This window comes from Canis aureus, chromosome 28, assembly GCF_053574225.1.
Source record: "Canis aureus isolate CA01 chromosome 28, VMU_Caureus_v.1.0, whole genome shotgun sequence".
NCBI lineage: Eukaryota > Metazoa > Chordata > Mammalia > Carnivora > Canidae > Canis > Canis aureus.
This window is the reverse complement of record NC_135638.1, coordinates 25,717,562-25,744,326: the sequence shown is the minus strand read 5'-3', so window position 1 is coordinate 25,744,326 and position 26,765 is coordinate 25,717,562. Positions and strand designations below refer to the sequence as shown.

The window sequence follows — 26,765 nt, the reverse complement described above, 5'->3', positions numbered from 1 at the left end:
GAGGAAAGGTCATGTGAGGATACAAGAGAAAGTGGCCCTCCACAAGCCAGGAAGAGGATCCGCATCAGAAAATGAATATGCAGGCACCATAATCTCGGATTATGCAAGCAGCCTCCAAAACTATGAGAAAATAAACTTCTGTTGTTTAAGCCTCCCACTATATGGTATTTTGTTATAGCAGCTCAAGCAAACTAATAAAATAATGGTACCAATGACCTTCATTGCAATGTTTTTTCTTGTCCAGCAGCCAATCTTCCCAGATTTCTTAAAGCCCTTTATCTCTACCCCTTCCTTTACACAGGAAGCACTGCCATGTGTTTTCTGCTAAACTTTTCACGTGTATATGTTCATCTCTCTGGGGAAGCTTTAAGCAATGTGAATATTTGCTTTTGTCTTGCACATCTGTGAGTGCTACGCACAGCCTCCATAGGGTCTTGCACACAGGACATACTCATGAATATTTGTCAGTTAATTGAATGGGAATAAATTTTAATTACTAGCTGCATTATGGCATAGAGCCAATGGTCATTAAGTGAACCACACCTCAGTGGCCTCTCTCATCCTGTTGCCAGAACAAATTTTCCCATTTTTCCATGGAAATAATACATACCATATCTTATTCACACATAGGCTCTAGTTTATAAAAATAATTCTTTGATCATGCTCAGAGATGGATAAACTCCCAAATTCCTTCAGGATAAAGTTCACCCTCTTTCCAGGATTTTAGAAACCCTTCAGGATCTGAACCTAATGTGCATTTTCACTGTATTATTACTTATTCTGTACTTCACACTCAAACCAAAGTGTGCTACTTGTCATTCCTTATGAATGTCTTTAATTTTCCATTCTCTATCCTTCATTCATTCTTATTCTCTCTTTCTAAAATGCAATTCCTCCAACATCATGGATCAAAATTACACTCTAGCATTGAGCCCAACATTGGAGTAGAGCAAAATTGAATTGTTCTTGCATATATGCTGATGCACATTTAGTCCACAAAAATTTACTTGAGCACTTACTATATGTCAAGTACTGCACCATATACTCAAACTACAGTAGTGCATGAGACAGATAGGGTTTCCTGCCCTCATCATTATCCTTGCCCCTGCTAGTTGGACAACCTATTCTGAGAATTTGAACAGGATTTCTATTTAGAATAACTTGTTTTGGCCATCTTGCATCCCTGCGTGTGTGCATCTAATCTCATCTGGTCCACCCTAGACCCCCTGAGCGCCAACCCTATTCCCCTTGAGCAGTCCAATTTCCACTCCAACGAGATGAAAGAAACTATCATGAACCAGGAGAAACTCGCCAAACTGCAAGCACAAGTGCATATTGGTGGGAAAGGGAGTGCTCGCCAAAAGAAGAAGGTGGTTCATAGAACAGCTACAGCAGATGATAAAAAACTTCAGTTCTCCTTAAAGAAGTTAGGGATAAACAATATCTCTGGTATTGAAGAAGTGAATATGTTCACAAACCTAGGAACAGTGATCCACTTTAACAACCCTAAAGTTCAGGCATCACTGGCAGTGAAGCTTTCACCATTACAGGCCATGCTGAGACAAAGCAGCTGACAGAAATGCTACCTAGTATCTTAAGTCAGCTTGGTGCAGACAGTCTGACTAGTTTAAGAAGACTGGCTGAAGCTCTGCCCAATCTGTGGATGGAAAAGCACCACTTGCTACCAGAGAGGATGATGATGATGATGAAGTTCCAGATCTTGTGGAGAATTTTGATGAAGCTTCCAAGAATGAAGCAAACTGAACTGAGTCAACTTCTGAAGAAGATAAAACTTGGAAGAAGTTACTGGCAGCTGCTATTTTATATTATGACTGCTTTTTAAAATTTTGTTCATGGATCTGATAAAATCTAGATCTCTAATATTTTTAAGCCTAAGCCTAGGCCCCTTGGACACTGCAGCTCTTTTCAGTTTTTACTTATACACAATTCATTCTTTGCAGCTAATTAAGCTGAAGAAGCCTGGGAATAAAGTTGGAAACAAGGTTAATAAAGTTCTTTGCCTAGGGAAAAAAAATATAGTGACTTGTTTTCCTGATGTAATAATACAATAGCTCATTTGACCAACAAGAATGCCTTTGTTTTTGTAGGCAATTCAATAGTTGACAAGCATATTTCCATTTATTATCTCATTTTATGTTATCTCAGAGGTTCCCATTTTATGAAAGAGGACACTGTAATTTGGAGAGGTTAAGTTAACCGACCAAGGCTGATGTCAAGTATAGGATGAGAATCCTGGCCTTCTGACCCCCTGTCCAGTTTCACCACCTCCAAATAACAGATGTAGAAGAGGGATAAGCAATGTTAGCTCTACTTCATAAATGAGAAAACTCATTTAAGCACAGTGAACATCAAGACATGCTGCGAAAGAAATCCAACCTAGAGGTGTTTGGAAGTCAAATTCAATATTACTTCTACCAAGATAATACAAATCATATACCAATACCTTGAGAAAAAATAAACTACTTGTTGCAATTTGAATTCACAAATTCAATTGTTGGTAAACTGGCCTTGCTTTATCAACACTTAAAATTTGAACAACTAATCCTGCAATTCATTAAACCACTAAAAAATTCAAATGCAAATAATTCCTCTATAGTTCCAGTCTTGTCCTATACTATTAAAGTAACTTTAAAAAATAAAACAAAATAAAATAAATAAATAAAGTAATTTAGCATTTCAGAAAATTTTGTGGGGGGGGACCTCTCCTAATCCACAAATTCCAACATATCCACTGCTAGCTTGAAAGTGTTTCCTTTCAGTTTCTTACCAGACACAAAAATTTTACATTACTACAATTATACTTCTCATACTCTGCTTTTATTTTTTCACCTGACATTCCATTTATATCTTGCTGTGTTTCTGCATAGTCTAAAAATAGAACAGGTCTTGGAATCAGAAGACCCAAATTCAAAATGCAGCTCTACCTCTTATCACTTATCCACAGGGGCAGATACAGACCTACGGGACCCAAAGCTTTTCCAATTGGGAGGAAGGGATTCTTTAAGAATACAAAATTCAGAGCAGAATTAAATATTTCTTTGGAATGAAAAAGGAAATCACAACACATTTTTGGGGATTTGGAGATTTCAATCTTTTCTTCTGAGCTCTCCTCAGGCAATTTACCAGAAATGCTTATACAGAAATGCTCAGTGATTATAATCTGGCTTCTTCTCCTACCCCTCATGCCATGCAACTCCTGAACTCACAAGGGACCTGCAAGTGGGGGCCATAGAGCTTAAGCTTCACTTGCTTTGCAGTAAATCCATATCTGCCATTATGATCTTGGACAGATTGCATAACCTCTCTGGACCTCAGTTTCCTCGTCAATAAAATAGATAATAGCCACCTGCAGAGATTGCTATGAGAACCAAATGAAATAACACAGAAATCAGTACTGGAATCCATGCAGCACCACACAGGCTGGTTATTACTCTCCAAATGCCAATGATCTGGAGGTGGAGGCTACTTACTGCTCCATATACTGCTCCTGCTCTTCACAGAGACTATTTCACTTTTGGTTAGATTAGTGTCATTTTTCAACTATCTATACCTTTCCTGTGTCAGTTTTAATGGATTTTTAGACTAATAGATTTTGTTAGTTCTTTACAAATCCTTCTCTAGTAATTTTTGGCTAAAAATAGGTATTGGGTAAAGCCACTCATTATCTGGAGTTCCTCCTTAACTTTTTCTTCTGAAAACAATGCCTAAGAAAATCTGATTTGGGGTTTCACTTTGGAAGTTTGTTTCATTTTGTTTATTTGTTTGTTTTTGGTTGTTTTTGGATGTGCTGAAGCAATTACAAAAAGTTAGAGGACTCCAGAGATTCAACGGCTCTGGCCTGTGAGCAGACGGGCCATTCATAACTTTGTAGTTTCCAATTTGGAGCAGTCTCAGATGAATTTCCTGCCCAAGCTGGTCTGCTTATGGAACAAAAGCCTGGAGATGTCTGTTTCACGCCCCACTGGAGGGGCACACTGCTCAGGGCTGGCCTCTCTGGTGGCCTATATTATCAGAGAGAGACACTTGGCGATCTGGCTTTTACAAATCATGAAGGGAAATCCAAACTAGACAACATAGAAAAGCTTTTCTTCATACTACTGGGACTCTGCCACAATCTTTTTTATCTTGTAAATAACCCATAAAGATTTCAATTAACTATGCCTTGTTATTGCTTCCTCACCAGGAAAGGTCCCCTTTGCTGGGGTTGACTTTCCCAAAATGCTACAAAAACTCTGAAAGCTGTCCCTAAGTCATTTATTCCACAGTTTACAACATAGATTCCTCTAAGGACCATTTTCATATGGCTGCTTTTTACCCGACATCCCACAGGCTCTGGCAAACAGGGACTAATTGGGTATCTGTGAAATAATACACAATGTGGGGAGAGGTGCTAATACCCAAACAGGCAAGAGATGCCAGGTGTCTCATTCCATTTTAAACAATTAACCTTGGGTACTAGTCCTGCCTTTGTGAAAGAAATGCTTCAACAATTACAGCTACTCCAACCTCAGTTCAGCTACCTTCTCTTATACAATAATGGAAGAAGGGATGATCAGGAAAAACTGCAATGTGGGTAGGAGAAACAAACCTATAAAAGATCTCACAAGCAGATCTGGGACAAAGGAACAGGAAAATGGGCTGCATACCACCTCTCAGTACTGGAGAAAGGAAATAAATTACCAGTTAACTAATTTTATTTTATTTTATTTTTTATTTTAAAATTTTATTTATTTGAGAGAGAGACAGAGATAGCAAGAGAGAACATGAGCCAGGGAGGAGAGGGAGAAGCAGACTTCCCACTGAGCAAGGAGCCTGACTCAGGATTCCATCCCTGGATCCTAAGATTACTATCTAAGCCAAAGGTAGATGCTTAACCAATTAAGCCACCCAGGCACCCCAACAAGTTAACTAATTTTAAAGAATAGACTGTGAGATATAGCTGTTACTTCCCAAGATTTCTTTTACTAAAATTCTCTTTTGTATTTAAAAGAGTATATGTTTAAAATATACGTGGAGGGCAGCCCGGGTGGCTCAGCGGTTTAGCACCACCTTCAGCCCAGGGCGTGATCCTGGAGACACGGGATCGAGTCCCACGTCGGGCTCCCTGCATGGAGTCTGCTTCTCCCTCTGCCTGTGTCTCTGCTTCTCTCTCTCTCTCTCTCTGTGTGTCTCTATGAATAAATAAATAAATAAATAAATAAATAAATAAATAAATAAAATCTTTTAAAAATAAATAAATAGTAAAATATACGTGGAGACGGTACCTGGGTGGCTCAGTTGGTTAAGCATATGACTCTTGATCTCAGCTCAGGTCTTGATCTCTGGGTCATGAGTTCAAGTTCCGCATTGGGCTCCATGCTGTGTGAAGCCTACTTTAAAAAAAAATTATATATATATATATAATATATATATATATTTGGAGATAATTGAATATTTCTAAGGAAATTTCCCTAAATACTGAAAGTAAATGTCTAATAATTGTGCATTCTTTAAGAGCTAGAATTGACCTCCGATTTTAAATTAAATATATAAAAGTGGAAAAAATATATCTACTTAATCAACTTTGATTCTATGGTAAACTTCATGCTTCCACCTCTCATTAGATACTTGGCCCACCTATTTCCACTCCAGCCCAAAGGCATGAGAAGTTTGTGCTAATTCCTGCTATTGCTTTTCCCAAAGTTTCAATATCATTTTCTTCTCTATATCTTGAATTTTGGCTCCTATATTTTTCAAACATTAGGCTGAGCTGATCTGGCTTTTTATCTGTTAACATCACTATAGCTTGATGAATGGTGATTCCTAATAAGAAGAGTGTGCCCAACCCCGTGCCTGGGGAGAATGCTTCCCACATACACATATAAGGAACGTCTATTTATTGGATACATGAATGAACAGTAGAGAAACCTTCATCCATGCTTAAAAAAAAGATTGTGGGGATCCCTGGGTGGCGCAGCAGTTTAGCGCCTGCCTTTGGCCCAGGGCGCGATCCTGGAGACCTTGGATCGAATCCCACGTCAGGCTCCCGGTGCATGGAGCCTGCTTCTCCCTCTGCCTGTGTCTCTGCCTCTCTCTCTCTCTGTGTGACTATCATAAAGGAAAAAAAAAGAAAAAGAAAAAGAAAAAAAAAAGTAAAACATTAAAAAAAAAAGATTGTGACAAATGAGAATGAAACTAAAATAATCTAATGGGGGGAAAAGGAGTTTTTAAGATAAAGTTCACCTTATAAGGGGCCTTCTGGACAGCTTCTTTTCATTGATTACTATTTCTGAGCATTATGTAGTTAATATGTTATGTTGAGCCCACTAATCAAAATCTGCCTATGGACACACCTCTGCCAAACACTACTGTGATAACCTAATATGGGAGGCTGAATAATGACTTCCATAAATGTCAATGTGTGAATTCTCAGAACTCCTAAGCATGTTATCTTACATGCTAAAAAGGAGTTGTCATATGTGATTAAATTCAGGGTCATGATGTGGGGAAATTAGCCTGGATTTTCCACATGGGCCCAGAGTAATCACAAAGGAGACAGAGGGAGATTTGGCTAGAAAGAGGAACATCAGAAGATGTGTCATGAGGAAGACACCATCCACTATTCCAGGTTTTGAAGATGGAGGAAGAGCCATGAGATGTGGCATACAGCAGCCTCTAAGAGTGAGATAATTCGAGGAAATGGATTCTCCCACAAAGCCAGAAAGAATGAAGGCCCATATCTTGATTTTCATCCAATGAAACTAAGATCAAATTTCTGAATCCCAGACTGTAAGATAATAAAGATGTTCTGTTGTAAGCCAATAAATTGTGGTAATTTGTTAGAGCAGCAATAGGAAACTAATAAAGCAGAGTGTAGTGTAATAATTTCATTTTTCACAGAGATATCTAAGATCTTTCTCTTTCAAACTTCTATTATCCAAAATAATGGAGCACAGTGACTTGAATAGGATGAGTTGATAGTTCTTGAGCAGAAATGACAAAATTATGGGCGCAAGAGCTAACTGGATGATAAGAAACCAACCAAACTCGAAGTTAAAAAACTACCTATGGAAAATCCAGAAGACTATTTATCATTACATTGTTTTTAAAGAGTTTCCCCAATAACTGCCTTTACATACATTTAAGTCATTTCAGGGTTTTTTTTAAATACTATTTCAATAAACTCCAGACTCCTGTAGGACTTAATAGTAAACACAATATTTTGGTAATTATAATAACTGATAAAGCCCTCATCGTATATGTTGGGTTTGATTTTCCAGAGTCAACACAGCTATATTGACAGATTGTAGACATTTGTAGGGGAAGATTCTGCCAGAAGTAGCTACAGTTGCTAATTGAGAAGCAGAAGATCGAAGGGTTTGTCCTAAGAGCTGGCATTCCTTCTTCCAACACTGCCCAAACAGGTGCCATAGTTCTTGCGCCCTCCCGAGACTTTGAAAGACACAGAGATCAAATCCAGCCATGCATCCTCATCCCCAGCAGCTGTGACCTCTGATCTTGAAATGCATTGTTTTAGCAGATGCAGTAGAAGCCAAGAAACCCTGCCCTGTTGAAAGATTGCATAGAGCCTGGATAGCCAATGCCAACCAATAAATATTCCTAGCCTCATTCTGTTCATATTCTTATATTTTATCTTTCTTCCTCTAACCCATTCTGCAGCTGAGGATTCTACTCAAGCATCATTTCTTGAGGAAAATCTTTTCCTCAAGAAAAAGATTTTCCTTTTTTTTTTGGGAAGGTCTTTCCCAAATAGCTGGAGCCCTTTATGATAGACCTCCATAAAACGCTGTATTCTTTTCCTTCAGAATGCTTACCTTGGTTTGTAGTTATATACTCATTAGCGTGATTATTTGTTTAGTGTGTCTCTCTCCCCACTGTAGGAGCCAAGGGCAGGACACCACAAGATGTGCACCTTTTACATCTTGATAGTTTTAAATAAAAGTTACTTAAGAAAAAGATGATGTGAAGATACTCATCTCCTCTTCTGTCCCCCTAAAAGCAGGAAACAAATCTCCCATATGAAAAATAACCTCCCTGTCCTAAGAAGTAAAAAGCCATCTTTATTACCAGAGATAGGGACTTTAAAAGCCAAGAAAACTGTAGAAACAAATCTTATTTTTTTCTAATCAACTATCTCAGCTTTAATTTTACTTAGAATTCCCTACTAATTAAAATTCTGAAACACCTGTTTTCTTTATCCTGTCAATTCCTCACAGATTTATTGTCTCGTCTAAAATGTATAAAAACTGACTACTTTGATAATTTCCTTAGGTCTCAGATTTTTTTTAAATTTTATTTATTTTATTTTTTTTTTTAATTTTTATTTATTTATGATAGTCACAGAGAGAGAGAGAGAGGCAGAGACATAGGCAGAGGGAGAAGCAGGCTCCATGCACCGGCAGCCCGACGTGGGATTCAATCCCGGGTCTCCAGGATCGCGCCCTGGGCCAAAGGCAGGCGCCAAACCGCTGCGCCACCCAGGGATCCCTTATTTATTTATTAATGAGAGACGCACACAGAGAGAGGGGCAGAGGCACAGGCAGAGGGAGAAGCAGGCTCCATGCAAGGAGCCTGATGTTGGACTCAATCCCGGGTCTCCAGGATCATGCCCTGGGCTGAAGGCAGTGCTAAACTGCTGAGCCACCTGGGCTGCCCATAGGTCTCAGATTCTATTACTGAGACTCTGTGCACACATAATAAAACTTTGGGTTTTTCTCTGTTAATCCAGCTTGTGTAAATTTAATGCTTAGTCCAGCTGGAAGATCATGAAGGATAGAGGAAGAATTTTTCCTTCCCTAAACATTCCCCCCACTAAACATTAAATTCCATAATTAGAACCAGGTCTGGTTTATTCTTAATAGTTTATAGTAGGACATGATCAATATCAGCTGAGTGAATGAATGAATGAGGAACCTCAGGCGTGGATCCAGGCTCCCTTCCTCCTCCACTAACAAATACTCGACTAAGCTATAAATCAAGTCACTGTAGGTGAGCCCAAAACCAGAAGACAGTTCTCCAGAACATTGAAAAAATATTTGTTGAGGGCACACTAGGAGCTGGAGCTCTCAGCTGCAAATTTAGAAGTGGAGCCAAGGCAGACACAAAAAGCTCTAACAAAGGACAAAAGTAATGACAACTACAAATGGGGGACAGATAAAGTGCAATGGAAATTCAGAGGAGGCAAAGTGACCTCCAGTTGAGGTTATCTTGCTTATTCTATAAACCAGCTTTCTTGATAATATTCCACACTAACCTCGCCTCTCAGTCCTTCTGCTGTGTCTGTTTGGCAAATGGAAATGCTGTCTGCTGCTCCTGCGGATGCCTTGGACCAAGTGGCCCCAGCAGTGGATGCCAAGGGCAAGGCAGATGCGTATCACTATGTATCGTTTCAGGGCCCCTGCCTGTGGCCATGCTCCCCAGCTGAGGGGACAAGTGGAACTTAATTAACACAAAAACATCGTTATGGACCTAGCAGAGGGCCTGAACTCACGCTTGCCAAAACAAGTCCTCATCGTTTCTTGGCAGTTCTACTGTTTCCCTAGTCAAATTCCTTCCCTGTTTTCCTCAACAATCATTTAAACATTCTTTCCTCTCCTCAGATCTCTGGCAGTGCTTCCCACACCATCAGTTCCTCCTGTCTTTCTCAGCAGATGACCCTGTCTCTTGCTCCACAAAAGAAACTGAAGTCAATGAATTGCTCTGTGAGGAGAGTCCTCACCCAAGGGCAGGCCCCCTTCCTGGTGCAGCCCACTTCCAAGAAGAGACCCTGGGTTGGAAAGAACTGGTCTCCTCACCTAACTTGGGACATCTTGAAGAGCCACCTGAGCCTCAGAGCTCCCCATGGGGTTGGCCAACGTTTTCATCAAGACAGCACTGTGGCCAGCTTCTCCCTCTGCCCAATCCTGCTCCCTTCCCTTCCTCAGGTGTTGATTCCCCAACACACATCCTGCATGCTCATCTGCATCACACTGTTTCTCAGGGAATATATGGCCTACCAGGGCTTGTCCACTTCTTCAGGAGCATTCTTTGCACTGTCCTCCTCTACCAATCTCACCATTTCACTCCGGCTTTGGGGTCTTTGAATATGGAATGCCTGCTCCCTCCACAGGGCCTTACTCTCCTTACCTAGTTTCCTCATGCCTATCCATCTGCTAGATCTCACTTCACACATAACTTTCTCCCGAGGAAAACACATCAGTTTCCTTGGTCATAACCTTTCAAGGGACCATCTTTTCTCCTTTATTCACTTGGAGTCCTACCTCCCCTCTCAGAATTTAAGCATGCTGGCAGGGCTGCTTGTTTTTGCTCACTGCTATATCCTTTGTATTTTGCATAGTTCCAGGTAGTATGCTAATGCTGGATACATTCCTACAGAAAGCTTACAATCCACTGAAAGAGACAGTAATATGGAAGTCAAGAAGGTAGTAGACCTCTATCTTACTAATGAAGAAACTGAAGCTTGTGACAGGCATGTCTCAAGGTCAGCAAGGAGAATTGGGATTAAATGAATGAACTTAAAAAGACCCAGGGTGAAAGGAAGGTGGAGAGGAAGGATTCCAATGGCTGTAGTTTACTAAATTGGTCTGTTGTGGCCTGAAATAGGTAGTGTTTCCTCTGAATTACAGAACGTTTTCTCTGTGAATTCCTAGTGATTTAAAACTCCATTGCCCAGTGCACTAGCCACTTGACACATGTCTATTGAGCCCTTCAAATGTAGCTGGTCTGAATTGAGATGTGCTTTAAGTGTAAAATGCACTTTGGATTTCAAAGACTTAGAATATAGCAGGGGTTGAGGAGTGGTGGAAAGAATGTAAAATACTTTATTAATAATGTATATTAAATGTTAAAATATTTTGGATATATTAAAAAATGTAGAAGCTCTCTCATCTATCAATATTTGCACTCGTTCAACAAAAAGTGTTTAGTCAACTAGAGAAGGTCTGCTAGCCTACTAGCCGTTGGTGACAGGGAACTTGAGAATTTAGGAATGAGGAATGCAGGTTAATCAGATGAGTGAATTAAGTAAATGCTGGTTAAGAGAACACAAGCACTGAAAAGACAGTAACACATTGTGCTATAAAGAAATGCAGTTCAGAAGGTGCAAAGCACCTAGTGGACCACATGAGATAGATGGTTATTTGGTTACTAGTAACTTGATGTGGACATTTCAGTGGGGTGGGAGTAAAAGCAAGAGGCTGAGCAGAAGTTGAAAAATGTAATTGTGGAGTATTTATGGGGAACTGTGACTGTTTAGTTTGGCTTGAGTAAAGAGTTCATGCAATGAAGTGGAGTAAGCTCTTAAAATAAAAATTTGGTATGTTTGGCATATACAGTCCAAGGAAATATTCACTTATTTCATGTAGAAATCTTGCATAAATTTACTTTACCAGAAGAAATGAGCTCAATATATGCTAGAGAAGAACAGTGAGAAGTTCAGCTGAGTGCATAACTCTTGTAGACTCTTATAAGCATATGAAGGGAACCATGTAAGGGCCAATTTGTTACATTTTGCTCTGGCAGAGCACTTTTATTTCCCTCTACTATCCAACCAAAGCTTAATTCTAAAAAAATTTGTTATTGAAGCATAATGTGCATACATACAGAAGAGCCTGGATTTGTACAAACTTAAAAACACATCCACAAAATTAGCAACCACAGCAGGAAATGGAGCATTGTAGCACTCCAGAAGACCCCTTCCTCAAGGCTCCTTTTAATAATTCTCCCATCCAGGGTAACCACTACCTTCTAATAGCATAATTTTTGCCTGTTTTGTACTTTTATAGAAATGAAATCATCTACTCTGTACTCCTCACCCTTATGCTTAATTTTAAAGAATCAACCCAAATCTCAGATGATTGAATGAATTCCAGCTCGACATTGTACTGTATGTTTTGGACAAGTCTCCTAACCTAAGCCTGTTTCCATATCCACAAAAGTGGATTATAACAATGTTTACCTAATAGAGTTGTCAGGAAGAATAAGTGACATGTTTGCGACTGGCACATGGCTCCAGCTGCTATGCCATACTCAAACTTTCAGGCTGTGAACTTCTGGGTGGTGCAAGATCCCTGGGTGGTGCTAACCAATTCTCCATAGTATGTGGGGAAAAGAAATTCACACTATCTAGGCAACGCCCAAATTTCCAAATGAGTATTTACAAATATAAGAGGAAACTTGACTACTTGATCCATCTCATTTTTCAGCCTAAGAGATGCCATTACATACTTATTTGGATCCCCTTCTAGAATATCAGCTTCCTTAAGGGAAGGGTCATGTCCTGTTTACCATAGTATCCCCCAATACCAAGCACCAGGTACTGTAAACACTTGGTTAAGTATTAGTTGCTAGCTGAACGAATAAATAAGTGCTAATTGTATTGAGGCTTAGGAAATTGTGTCAGAATTTGATCCAACCTTTTGAGGTATGGTTAGCAAAATTACAGTAGTAAAATGACAGCATAAGCACATCAGATCTGAGACCTTCAGAAATAAGGGTAGTATATATAGTACACTTCTTTTAATACTGAGTTTGCTCAAAAGCAACAGCTTTTAACATACTAATGCCGGGGATCCCTGGGTGGCGCAGCGGTTTGGCGCCTGCCTTTGGCCCAGGGCGCGATCGTGGAGACCCGGTATCGAATCCCACATCAGGCTCCCGGTGCATGGAGCCTGCTTCTTCCTCTGCCTGTGTCTCTGCCTCTCTCTCTCTCTCTCTGTGTGTGTGACTATCATAAATAAATAAAAAATTAAAAAAAAAAAAAACATACTAATGCCAAGATGCTAAAAAGTTTTCAGAAACATTCTCTCGACAACACATGTCAGCCATGAGTAATTTTTCTCCTGGTACACTTTACTTGGCTTTCTGCTGACATATTTCATATTCTTGACCATATCTTATTTTTTTTTAAAAAAAGCACCATGGAAAGGGAAAGTATAATGTTCCAATGGAAACTCACTTGATTCATTTTACCTCCACTAGTTAAAAATAAATTTTCACTTTTCACAGAGTGGGAAGTACCTCTTCAAAAAATACCATCTGGGGGATCCCTGGGTGGCCTAGTGGTTTAGCGCCTGCCTTCGGCCCAGGGCATGATCCTGGGGTCCTGGGATTGAGTCCCACATCAGGCTTCTTGCATGGAGCCTGCTTCTCCCTCTGCCTATGTCTCTGCCTCTCTCTCTCTACGTCTCTCATGAATTAATAAAATCTTTAAAAAAAAAACCATCTGTTTTACATTATAATTAAAGGTCTGATTGGTGGACAAGTCTATTACTCTATAGATGCATAAACCAAGCAAGAAATTACGTGATTATAAAGTGAGCTAAAAGATTTTCACAAAATAATAGTTTATTGACGATAAAGTAAAACTAGTTTCATGTAGATAGAAGCCAAAACTATTTATAATCAATCTGTTGTGTAAAATATGGCTAATATTCCCTGATAGAGCCATGACTAATTTTTTAAAATTCTTTCAATTTAACACTTACTGAGATTTTTCTAAGCACCATGCTAGACAAGGAGCTATAAATAGCAATTCCCATTCTTCAAAACAAAGTCTAGGGGGAAAGTTTTATGGAAGCACTATGATAATCAGGAAATGATTCATAGATCTGTGCCATCAAGGATGAGTAAAATTTTAACAGGCTGAGACAAAGCAAAGCAATCATGCAGAGAAAATATTACTAACACAGGCATGGAGATTGAAGCATACACATATATGTTGTTGGAAGATCCAACAGGTCTAGGTTAGGAAGTGGAGAATTATTTTTATCTAGGCAACAGACAACTATGGAAGATCTTTGAACAGAAGAGGTGTGATCAGATATATACAATTTTTATATTTGTTTCCTTATGCTTTCACATAAGAGAATGTACCTCATCCTTTTGCAGTAGTTATTTCACTGTAAATTAATAGTTTCATGTGTCAGTCTTGCATATTCGAGATAAGCATTCTACTAAAGGGTAAACTCATTTTTGGTGGTTTAACCCATCAGATTTCTTTTTTTTTTTTTAATTTTTATTTATTTATGATAGTCACACACAGAGAGAGAGGCAGAGACACAGGCAGAAGGAGAAGCAGGCTCCATGCACCAGGAGCCCGACGCGGGATTCGATCCCGGGTCTCCAGGATCGCGCCCTGGGCCAAAGGCAGGCGCTAAACCGCTGCGCCACCCAGGGATCCCACCCATCAGATTTCTAAGCCTAAAAAGCTAAAGGTAAAATCTAGATGGTGACGAATTCACTGAGGCAATGTAATACTGCAAACCTGACTGGATGACCATTTGGCCTTGCAGGTGACACCCTGATGTCACTGGCACAATTTCTTCATATTTCTATAGAATGGAAATTAGAGTAATTAGTGCAACTATCCAAGTAAGAGATGAAGGAATAGATTTAGAGCAATGGCCTTAGACAGGCTAAGAACTTTTTAAAAAGATTTTATGTATTTCTTTTTAGAGAGAGCACAGGGAGAGAGAGGCAGAGCGAGAATCTCAGCAGACATCTGCATTGAGCATGGAGTCCAACATGAGACTTGATCTCACAACCCTGAGATCATGAGATCATGACCTGAGCCAAGATCAAGAACAGGGTGCTTAACCCATTGACCTACCCAGGTATCCCTAGGTAGATAATTTACAACAGATTTCTATTTGGGGAGGTGAGGGAGGCAGGAGATTTCTCAATGGGTGATGGAAGGGAAGGCGACACCACTAAGAGAGAGAAAAGGAAGGGTAGGTCCAAATTGGGAAAAAGAGAACATGTTGCATTTAAGGTATTAACATAAGAGTCATATGGAAATATCTAAAAGCAGTTGAAAATATGGCTCTGAAAGAGACTGTATAATTATTTCCACAATTTGATAAGGAAGTCAAGTTGTATTAACAGGTGAAATCAACTGTATAGACAGTTCTAAAGGAGAAAAAAAAAGTCTAAGAACAGAATGTTGGGTTAAGGGATGCCTGGGTGGCTCAGTGGTTGAGCGTCTGCCTTTGGCTCAGGGCGTGATCCTGGAGTCTGGGATCAAGTCCCACATACGGCTCCCTCTGAGGAGCCTGCTTCTCCCTCTGCCTATGTCTCTGCCTCTCTCTGTGTCTCTCATGAATAAATAAATAAATAAAATCTTAAAAAAAAAAAAGAATGTTGGGTTAAGTCCTTAAGGGTTCAATCAATACCATAAAACACAAAACCAAAGTGAAATGAGGAATGCCAAGTCAGCTTGTACACAGATGCTTTATTATGGATGTTAATAGTCAACATTGTATGCAAGATTCTCTTACAATGGAAAGTTTTCCCATACATCAAAAAACTCAATTTAGTCAGGGTAATTGCTGTATTAATGTGAAAACCTTACAACAAAATGCAGTATTATATATGTGTAGTCAGTTTCCATGCAAGTATGGCTGCTACATGTATGTCTGGCATTTTTGTAACATACTGAAAGAAATTCAAATGAACACAACAGTGTAAAGGTGACTTAAGATGCCTGACATGTTTAAGATTAAAAATCTTCTTGCAAAAAGCAACAAAGCAGTTAACTAAAGGATTCAACCAATACCAACCCAAATATGTACTATGTCCAATAAGCCCAGGCTTATCTGCAATATATTACACTTGGGATAATTTAATGCTCAAGAAAAATCATGCTTTAAAAAAATATAGCTCTTCCAAGATATACTTTGGTGACTGGAAACTATGTACATCCAAACCAGCTAAGGGCTATGGGCTACATTAAAACAAACAAACAAACAAACAAAAACCATTATGTGCTATTAGTTCAAAGTAACTGAAATTGAAATGATCCAGTATGATTTTGCTACAATCATTGGTTTTATAAAGTGTTATTTCTGTGAGAAGTTCACTAATTGGGAAGCAATCAACAGACTTAACAAACACACTAAGAAGATTCAAATTGGTTCATCCATTTGTTATCAACAAGGCATAATCTTAGTACCACACATTTTCTTCACTTCTCACTACATATAATATGCAAAAATGAGCAAGTGGATTTAAATAGCTTAAAACCCTTTTATGTCTACTGTTCAAGAGCTAGGCATTAAAATATTTAGTATTACCATTTCTATTAACATAAAAACATCAGAAAATCTTAAGCTGTCTTTGTTTTAAGGCATAGTATTTTGGCATTTGCAAGAATTTGCCTGGTAATGGTTGAGTCCATTAAGTTAACTTGAGAACTTGCCATCATTTGCTTTTTACCTTTTCACACAGTGCAAGTGGTGGTGGCTCTTTCCTTCTCTCATAGCAGCAAGCCGATTCTGCTATTTTCTATAGCAGCATACTTCAGGAGTGGAGAGGGAGAGAGTGTGTCAATTATAAATAATTACAACTACAGTGTACAATTCTATTTGCCTGTCAGTGTTTAAGTTGACAGCACACCATTATATGTCTCAAAAAAAAAGTACATAAAATCTCTACACAAAAGCAAATAAAGACATTCTTTCAAAAAGAAATAAGTGCAAACACCTAAAACAGGCAACTGAAGCAACTGTTGTAACCTGTAGAGAAACACAAAACATTTATAAAAGGACAAAATATTTTTATAAATAAAAGATAATGTTCTCTACCTCTGAAACACTGAGTAAATACAATAAACTTCTAAGTGCAGACTGTTTTTAGGGACCAAAGTACCATATTATTTGTTTAAACAAAATGCAAAAATTTCAAACACATATACAAATCACCAGATTAATTTATATGACCCCCCCATATAATTTAAAAAGAAAATATTAAATTATTATTTAGTACATTTTTAGAACTATTTTATAACCAACATGATTTAAAGGGCATAGTGCAATATTTAGGTAGATGTGACATACAGTATAGAGACTGTATTCTTTGCAGCTATAACTTACTGTTTCATATTTCATACTTAAACATCAAAATTGTTCTTTATGTTAGCTGTAAATAACAGGAAACAACACTGGCTTCTAGACACCCTGTATAGGTATAAATATCTACATTTAAGCTTTAAAAATGAAAATAAATTATAAAAAGACTTCTCTCCAATTTACAAAGTCTTGCTCCTACATACTGTACAATACATTCAACAAAACTCTCAGCTCTTCTGAGATTTATGAAGAAAATACTGACTCTTTACTAATAAGGGAAAAAACCTTTTTCAATGCTTTTTGTTTTTAGTACTATGCTCAAATAAATACATTTAACACTGTAGTTAATTTTATTGTTTTTGAAAATACCAAAAATTAGTAGTGCAACTTTCTCTCCTTCTTTTAATTTCTTTCCACTGTATTTCTTTGTAAATGGTAGCTTAAGTAAATCAGCACGTAGGCAAAAGTACTTCATAAAACCATGTGTGCTTCCCATACATAGACTAATTTCAAAAATCATACATACTCATAAACCTATCTGTAACAAAACTGCAGCATCAAGAGAGTAGCAACATACATCTTCTAAAGAAAATATGTGAGAATTTACCTTTAGGATATCCATAACATTCTAATATGGTTTTCTGATCTTGTTCTTTAAAAACAATTTTTTAAATCTCATCTCTTAAAAAATTAACCATGAAATTACCTACCCCTTACTTAAGTGGCTGGGCTTCCTGCTTCCCCAATATGAAAAAAGATGCAAACCATTTTAGGGCTGTATTAAAACTTTAAAAACAATTAATTGACAAAAATTTCATTGCAACCTAATTTAGTATAGGATACAGTAACAAAGTAGGGAATTTCATCGATTTTAATAACGTTTACAGTATGAGAGCTCTTGAAGTGCTGCTGGTAGCTGTGTAAGTACTCAAATATCTTCTTGCTTGTTCTGTCATGATAAGTTGGTCTTCTGTCTTTCCATAAACCACTGTTTCCCATTCACAATTTGACTATGAAAGAAATATTAATAGTGATATGAAAATTACTAAAATAACTATACATTCCACTTTACAATTAATGACACTTTTAAAAGTCAATTATTTCAACCAACTAGATAATGATAAATAATCACTATAAACATGTTTGGATAATGGCATTGTGATTCTCTTTATTAAACAATATTTTAAAAATACTTAAATATTTATGATCAATTTTTTAAAATCCATTTTTTTTTAGCTACTTTGTTCGTAGATTTGTAGAGGCAGTTTATAAGTTTTCTAACCACAACCCCCTCAATTCAGTCTTAGCATGGAAAGAAATGTCAGTCTTTATTCTTCAAAATTTTGCAAAAGATTTAAAGAATCTTTTTTAGGTATGATCTGCTATGTAATCTATTTTCCTGAAAAGTTCTGTGTTAAACACTGGGAAATCAAACCATTTAATATGGATTAAGAGAACATGCTACATGGCTCTTTGAAGGGCAGCAGCTAAAGACAGAGATGAGTGGCCACATCCAATTGCCAAAGATGTTTTCAAGAACTGCTTAAACGTCAGGAATGCTAGTGCTGCTGTTGCTGTGGTCTAAAGAAGAGAACTTCATCCTCAATGAACTCTCAAACTAACTGGGTTGAATTCTTAAGATAACGTAGTAAAAAATTTTCCAGGCTTCATTTACAGCAACATAATGGCTGCAGAGCAATGGAAAAAAGAATTTTGTTTTACAACTTCTGAGCCAAAAAGTTCACTGGAAACAATTATACCAACAAAATCAAGCTGAAACTGCTTCCAACCACTTACCCTTTCAAGATAGCAATTAGGGCTACACATATTTGTTATAGAAGAAGAGAGGCCAGAAGGAGACTTAGATAACTTTAATTTAAAAATGAAATTGTGCTTAAGAAATCACCAGATGAGACTGGCCACAACTTCAATTGTTTAGTTCATATGTGCCCTGATGAATCAGTATCTCAAAACCCAAATCTAGTTTGAGTGACAAAATAATGGTGAATGTTTAGTTACTGTTATAGTCGATTTTGAATCTAAAAAGAAAAAGTATAACTTGTGATCAGTAAGTCCAAAGTGATAACTGAACAAAGTGATAACAACAACAAAAATCACTGAAAGAAACTTACAAATTCATACCTGAAGGTTCTTTTCCAATGTGACTTTAGAAGTGTTAGGGTTTGGTTTCTTTTTATTAAGTGTACATGTTTTGTTGGTTAAATTTATATCTTGTTTTTCAGGAGTCAAGTTGCACCTATTGTCATGTATTTCCAATAATGGTATCATTAATAAAGATGTTGTAAATATATTTTCTGACTAAGAGAGAAAAAAGAAGAGGAAAATAACTAATTCAAAAATGGAGACAAATAGAGAGACTACTGAGTAAGTGGTAGTGGAAGCCCTGTCATTTCACTCCAAGAAAGCTTTTGGCTCCAACGAAATTTCTAGTAATGTAGTAAAATTAAATCAGAAATTAACCAAAGATAAATACTGAAATTTAAAGTTTTGAGAACTACCATTTTTTGATATCATACATAAAAGAGTAAACTCCTCTCAAAACAAAACGAATATAAAAATGAAGGAAATAAATAAAATATTCTCTATAGTCAATAGTTTCTTTCTGAAGTAAGCAAAATAATAAATGCTAAAGGTAACTATGAATCTCTAATGAGATTCATAACACAATGGGTAAGAAACAAGAACCAGTAGGACTTAAAGCAATCACGTTAACAACAACAATAGCAATCACATTAACAACAACAATAATTCTTCACAAACCTGCATGTCTGAAATGTCTTCAGTCAATAGTTGAGTACCTGGTTCTTCTTTTTCCCAATTATCTAAGACTAGTGATTTCCTGACTTTCTTTACAGAAGCTGTATGCTAGAATGAATAAGTTACAATAGAAGCATTATGGTAAAGTCACTTTTATTTTTAAAATAAAGACTTTTATTAACAATAATACTAAAAGACTACCTCCTGCTTGCAGCTTTTGTAAGCAGGTTCATCTTCCTCTTTGAGGAATATATCTGTTCCAGTTTCTTCTTTTAAAACTTCCCGAATATCTTCTTCCAAGAAGGCAAGTGGCTGTGACTAAATTGTTTTTAAAAGGGTTAAAGAGTCTTTTATATCAATTCCCTTCCCCCCCATATATAGAAACTCATCTTTTATACTTTTTTATTATTGGTATAATTTTTTCTGAGTCCCTATAGATACTTAAAGTTGAATGAATTAACTAATCAGTTTTATGGCAAAAATAATACTGAGCATTACAAACACTGAATGAAGTGTGCACTTTGTTCACTCTAGGCTTTCTCCTTCAGAGGAAACTGCTGTAGCTCCTGCTTCAATCAGGAGCCTCAGAATTAAACAGATAAGAGATTATTTCCCAAATATTTTTATATAAAAATAGAAAAAATAATAAATACATAACAAATTGGGACTATACTAGTTCTCCTTATTCTTTTACTGTACTTATTATATAGTATGTAGTTACTAGTTAACATGTTTCTCTTACCACTAGATGTGTGAGCTACTTAAGAGCAGTAAGCACGTCTTTTTCATCTTTGTGTATATCTCTGTACACCTAGTCTCAAGCTTAGAGATGAGACAGTTTTCAAGAAGTGGTGTGTATGTGTGTCTATATGAAAGAAACTTGAGTGTGGGCTAAATACTGAAATAGTATCAAAATATTATTTACCTAGCTTCCTATCAAATAGCTAAGTCAACTGTGTAAGTCAGAAAGAACAATTTGTTTTAGAAAGAGAGAGCATGCATGGGAGCCTGGGCCGGGGGGAGAGAACCTTAAGCAGGCTCCACACCCAGTGCAGAGCCCCACTTGCCTCTCAATCCTGAAATCATGACCTGAGCTAAAATCAAGAGTCAGATGCTCAACCGACTGAGCCACTCAAGCGCCCCTGGAAAAAATGTTTTTAATTATATCAAACAACCCCTACCATAGCTAAGATCTGCTTTAAAATAAACAATCACAGTGCCACTAAATAAAGAACAAATTGACAGCACAGAATAACCAGCAGCTTATATTCCCAGTCAACAAAGCTAGAGAGAATAACATTCATTTATAAATGAGATTACACAGCATTTACAAAAACTTTAAGAATGGAAACAGAATTTTTAGTGCTCTCATCTACAGCCTGACACATGCAGAAATTATGTCAGTATTTTTATGTAATGCCCCAGAAGCTTTTGTTTTAAGGATTATATTTCACAAAGAATATTGATTAGGTACTCTTAAAAAAAAATCTACGATTTGTTTTTCCCTCATAAGAATACAAACGTCCTGGAGAAGTGCCTAAGACACAGATGAATTCTTTCACTACCAAATGTCCTAATGTGACAAAGAAAAGAACTACTGTATGTAATACTTCTCAGGTTTAATACTACCCAAATTTAGATTTTTATTTAAAGGACTTTCAGAGTTTTTAGTCTTTGAGTGATTTTCAGCAAACATTAGAAAAATCAATAGTTACTAAGAAAGCAATAGATATTTAAGGCATACCAGATTAAAATTTCAGAGCCGTTTCTAAGAAGTGCATGTGACTCAAAGTAAGATACATTAGAAAAGTAAATGGTTAGCATATAGTAGGTACTCAGTAAATAATAACTGGAGATCGAACAGGAGGAATGAAAAGTCAGCTTGCTGCAAACAGATAATATGAGCATATGGATATTTTAGAAATTGTAATTACTAAATCATTCCTTTCTTTTTATCTTAAATTGCTGATGAAAATGATCTGTTTGGGCAATGGATAAATTCTTCCCAAATGAAAACAAACTGATAGGGACTTAATTTAAAACCTAATTTCCCACACACTAGTATTAAAATAACAATTTGTATTCAATTTATATGTTGAACAAATGACCCTGAGGCACTGTAGAATTCTTAAATGCCTTCAAATCATTGTTTGCCTAGCTCCCAATTAGGCTACACACTCCTATGAAGGCAGACAACATACCTGACATGTTCAACATTACATCCTCAAAGCCTAGCCCAGTGTCTGGCACCTAGTAGGCACTCAATCAATACTTGTTGAACGATGCATTTTAAAATGAAAAGCAAAACACTGGAAAGATTAGTCAAATCAATTAGGTAACTCCATACAATGGAATATCAAACATCAAAAATTATGGGATACAAATATACATATTTATTCTTAAAAAATTTTTAAAAGGTTACAAGATAGTACATAAAGTGTGATCTCACTTTTGTTATGTGTGTATGCGCAAATAAAAGTCTAGAGAACTAAAAAGAATAAAATTGTTCACAGCAGACTATAGAGCTAGGGGACAAAAAGATTTCATCAATCCTACTATGCACCCTCTAAACCAATATTTTAGAAAGAGAGGAAAGAGCAGAAGATTTGAGGGTGTGACATTCCTTTTGGTAGAAAACTAATTAAATCAAGCAAACTAGAATTAATGAATCTACCCAAAATATGACTAAAAATAGAGGAACATAATTAAACTCCCCTAGAGTTTAGACCAATATATTTTTTAAAATATTTTATTTCTAACAAACCTAACTTGTCAGAAATCTGTATCTGCCTGGAATTAGAATGTCCATAGCTCATCTAACATACTTCAAAGTTAACTATATATGCAAAAACACATAACACTTCCCACCTCCATTTACGAACTACTATTGCTATCACGATTATTAAAATAACAAGAGCAGCAACTAAGTACATACTACTTGAAACTTAGCACCAATCCCTTTATTTCTACTATCTTTTTTTAATCTCCAGAAATAACCCGCTGGGATGTGTTTTATGATCTCCACTGATTGAAGAGTAAACTGAACCTTAAAGAGGTATCTTGATCATTCAGACTCATTAAGTATTATTAGGAAAGTGCTTATGTATATCAAAATATTAAAATTACTTTATTCTACTGCAGGTAACTACCACAGAAACTACTAAAAGGTGGGTTCTAGTATTAAGAAAAGGGTTCAACTGACACTTGATTTGCTTTCTCTAGATGACATAATATTAAAAAAGGCATGAATTCAAAACAAGCCAAGCAAAGGTTTATTTACAAGTCAAGGAAAAGGATTAACACAGCAAATTCAAATTTATAAATCAAGAAATAAAATGTTATCAATTTCAGTGAACATCTTTTTTAAAATGTGAAAAAAAGGATAAAAATAAAAAACACTTTTATTAAAATCAAGATATTTCTTAAAAATAAAAAGAGCATACATACCACAATTTTAAGAGGTCCATATTTTTTCTCCTGAGCAGCAAGCGCATTCTTAAAAGGAGTAGGAGTTCTTGGTGTGGTACCCAATATAGATCTTCTAATAGTAGGTGTTCTAAACCTAGCCAATCATTTAGATATGTGTATTATAGTCAAAATTTGATTATATAAGCGTTAAGGAAGGCACACTCATGACAAAAGTATACACTAAATTTTTCTTGCATATACACATGCTTTATTTAAACATTCCAGGACTATTTTAAAGTATGTTGCCTAAACTAATTCTTACTCCAATCAATCACCTTAAAATGGAAAAAGACAAATGTAGAAAAAAGTACTAAAAATGTTATTTCGCTTCATATCAAAGTTTTTCATTACATTTAGCTGATTTTCAGTCAGTGGGAATGAAACATGAGGTTATAATTTCTTTTTCTTTTTTTTTTTATAATTTTTTTCAATTCTAAGTCCTATATGAATAGAGATTAGGATATACGTATAAACAGACAAAAAACTATTTTTTTAAACAAGATGATTTTTTTAAGTAAATTCTATGCCCAACGTGGGGCTTATAGTGATGACCCCAAGATTAAAAGTTGCATGTTCCATTGACTGAGCCAGCCAGGCACCCCATTAATTTATTCTTAAAATTGTGCTAACACAATTATTTAATACGTACCCTACATTTTCCTTTTGATCTTTGGGAGTAGTTTCCTTGTGAAGAGGAGTTGTAATGAGAACTTTCTGCCCACAAATAGGGGTTGATGTAAATGAAGGATTTTCTATATTAATTTGTTCATTTCCAGGGCATGTGTTGAAAAACTAAAAAATGAGAGAGTTTATAGAGACAATTTCTAGAATGTTAAAATCCTTACGCAAATATTAAACTGATAGGATTTTCAAGGATATTTTCAAATATAAGATATTTCTCTATTCCTTTTAGAAAAGAATTACCAATAATATTTCATTTACATTCCACTCCATGAAAATTAAGCTCCATGAGGGCAGGAATTTTTATTTTGTTCATCACTCTCTCCCCAGCTCTTCTAAGTGTTTACCACATAATAGGTATTCAAGAAATAGTTGTTTAACAAATATTCAAAAGTTACAGAACACAGTAAAACAATTTTATAACAATTGATAAATTTACAACAAATATATCAAATAGAAATCTACAGAAACCATAAATAGCTGCTATTATAACAGTTTCATAAAACAATATAACTGGAAAAAAGTTTTATTATTTTATTAATAAGCAATTTAAGTGTCCTTCTCTATAAGAAATCTTTGAATTCTGAAAATAATAATGCTTTGTTGATAATACAGCTGTCTAACAAATCTGCCTACCTAGAATACAGCTCAGAACCTTGGAACAGCCAGAATAGGTATCAAGAATCCATTTTTCAAATAACACTGGACATAAAATCCAATTTTACTCACTGAATCTTAACTTACATATAATCATGAAATTTTGAATGATTTTTGTAGCCAAGAGAATAGAAGCAGTGGTAGGAAGAAATGGAAATTACTTTAAGGCTACTTAACTGTAATGCTCTATCACTTCCAGCTCCTAATATTTGCAAATATACTTAACCCTAAGATTACCAGTCCAATCCTTTCAAAACCCTGTAGTAGTGCCCATCAATTCAAGCTCTTTACTATGGGATACAAGGTCTTTATTACCATGACTCAACCTTCTCAGCCACTTTCCACCTTAGGATTTATAATTCAACAAAAATTGCTAATGTTCAAAACTCTATAAAAATAGAAAATTGCTAGTGTGCCCAACCCAGTTTCACCTTCCTCAGGATCTTGGTAACTCTGACAGCTAGGGTGGTATTGGGAAACACAACGATTCAAACTGTAGTCTGTGTAAATGTCATCCCCTGAAGCACAGGGGGAATAATTTTCAGAGAACACAGTGCTTATGTACAGCCAGATTCTCTGACTATCCCAGCATCAAAATACATCTCCAACACTATCCCAGGATCTTTCAAGTTTATTTGACCATTAAATGTCCTTCTTTTTCCATAAAACTTTTTAATCTACCAAGACACTTTGAGCAAACATCAATTCCTTTCTCTTACTAACTGATCGTGGGCAAACTGCTTAACTTCTGAATTTGTTCCAACTCCTAAGGGTTTTTGGAAGAGAATTAACTAATATGCTATAAGAAAAGTGTTTAGCATACAGCCTGGAACACAGTATTTGTTAAGAAAGATAGTACTATAAAATAAGAGCTACAGTTTGCTTTGTATCTCTTATAAACATCTGTTGCCCAGGGACATAACTCCAGGAGAAAGTGGGTAGTTCCTGACATCCCTAAAAAAAACCTTCATACACATGAAATTCTTACAATGAGTAGTTGTCTATGGATGTATACTCAGTATCTGTTGAACAGTTAATCAGGAAGCTGGATCTCAGTCTCAACTCTGCCATTAGGTAACTGTGGGCAAGCCATTTTACCTTTCTGGACCTATTTCCTGATGAATCCTATAAAGATACACAACTATTTATCTAAAACATCCCTTTTAACTCTAAAAATTTTAAGATACAATAACACAACTACTACACTTTATGAGACAGCTTCTGATCTACCGGAGCTTAGCACTCTCATGTATACATTTAAATACTTTATCCATTTTTATGTGTTATCAAAGGAACAAACTGCTAGTAAGGATATTAAGGATCTAATGTAATTGAGCTCACCAACATTTTGGAACATAAGCAAAAACAAAACTCTACCTGTGAAGGAGAAAATGGTAGTGTTTTCACTGGTGTGTGTTTTAGTGCTGTATTACCACCGTCATTAAAGGAGCCATCGCTATGTTCGCTGCCAGGGGACTGACCCACTCTCATTCTTCTCTTCTTTCTGAGGATGGTTGGTGGAGTGCTAAACTTGGCCACATTCGGGGATGTTACAGGAACAGCCTCATTGTCTGCACTGTTACAACTGTTTTTTTTCCCTTCAAGTACAAGACTGACATTAAATTGACATTCCATGGCTCCTTCATTGTGTTGAATTCTCATAAGTTTGACTGGGGTGGACTTGACAGGAGAAGCAGCAGCATCAGAAAGATCAAAACTGGTAACATCACTCCATGCTACAGGATCCTGCAATAAAATAAAGCTTTACCTAAGTTAATCCTTTAAACTATGTAACTAGTTAAATATGATATTGACCATAGAAAGATGACTTCCACAAAGTTAACTACTCATTTTTATTATGAGAAATAGGCTTTTCTTATTCATCTCTCTCTTTTTTCTTTTAAGAAAGACCATTTGAGAGGAAGAGATTACGGTTTTACTACAACTCCAATTTGGAACATCCTACAATATTTCGTCTAATTCAGCAGCGGAAGCTTACTGTCAAAGTATTTTAAATAAAAAGAACAAATTATTTTAAGTTATTATCAAAGAGTACAATTCTTCATAAACTTCATACTATATTCCACATCAGAAAAACTATCAAATTCCATATAATTTGGTAATGTGTATGGAACATCTTCAAAAATGGTCATACATTTTGATCCAGAAATTTAATCTAATCTATGGAAATCATGATTTTACACAAAGGTTTACATAATATATTCTATAATTTGTAATACTGAAAAACTGGATACCACCTAAATGCTCAATAACCGTATACTGAGTAAATAAATTTTGTTACATTCATATGAAAGA

General features: G+C 36.3%; 1 protein-coding gene and 1 pseudogene across 2 annotated transcripts in view; one reads left to right on the top strand and one right to left on the bottom strand.

Moving 5' to 3' along the window:
- The first annotated feature begins 1,258 nt into the window (after positions 1-1,258).
- On the top strand, positions 1,259-1,893 carry LOC144300216 (transcription factor BTF3 pseudogene; annotated as a pseudogene).
- Positions 1,894-15,230: 13,337 nt separating this feature from the next.
- Positions 15,231-26,765, bottom strand: part of MYBL1 (MYB proto-oncogene like 1) — a 37,116-nt gene continuing 25,581 nt past the window's right edge. Inside the window, exons 10-16 of one of the 2 annotated variants that reach the window (XM_077876735.1) lie at positions 25,827-26,195; positions 23,761-23,903; positions 23,091-23,205; positions 19,845-19,961; positions 19,647-19,751; positions 19,008-19,184; positions 15,231-17,875 (exon numbers count right to left, since the gene is read on the bottom strand). In XM_077876735.1, the coding sequence (XP_077732861.1) occupies positions 17,747-17,875; positions 19,008-19,184; positions 19,647-19,751; positions 19,845-19,961; positions 23,091-23,205; positions 23,761-23,903; positions 25,827-26,195 (1,155 nt within the window). In that variant the 3' untranslated portion in view covers positions 15,231-17,746. The remainder of the gene's footprint in view (positions 17,876-19,007; positions 19,185-19,646; positions 19,752-19,844; positions 19,962-23,090; positions 23,206-23,760; positions 23,904-25,826; positions 26,196-26,765) is intronic. The other variant, XM_077876736.1, reaches the window with a different exon arrangement.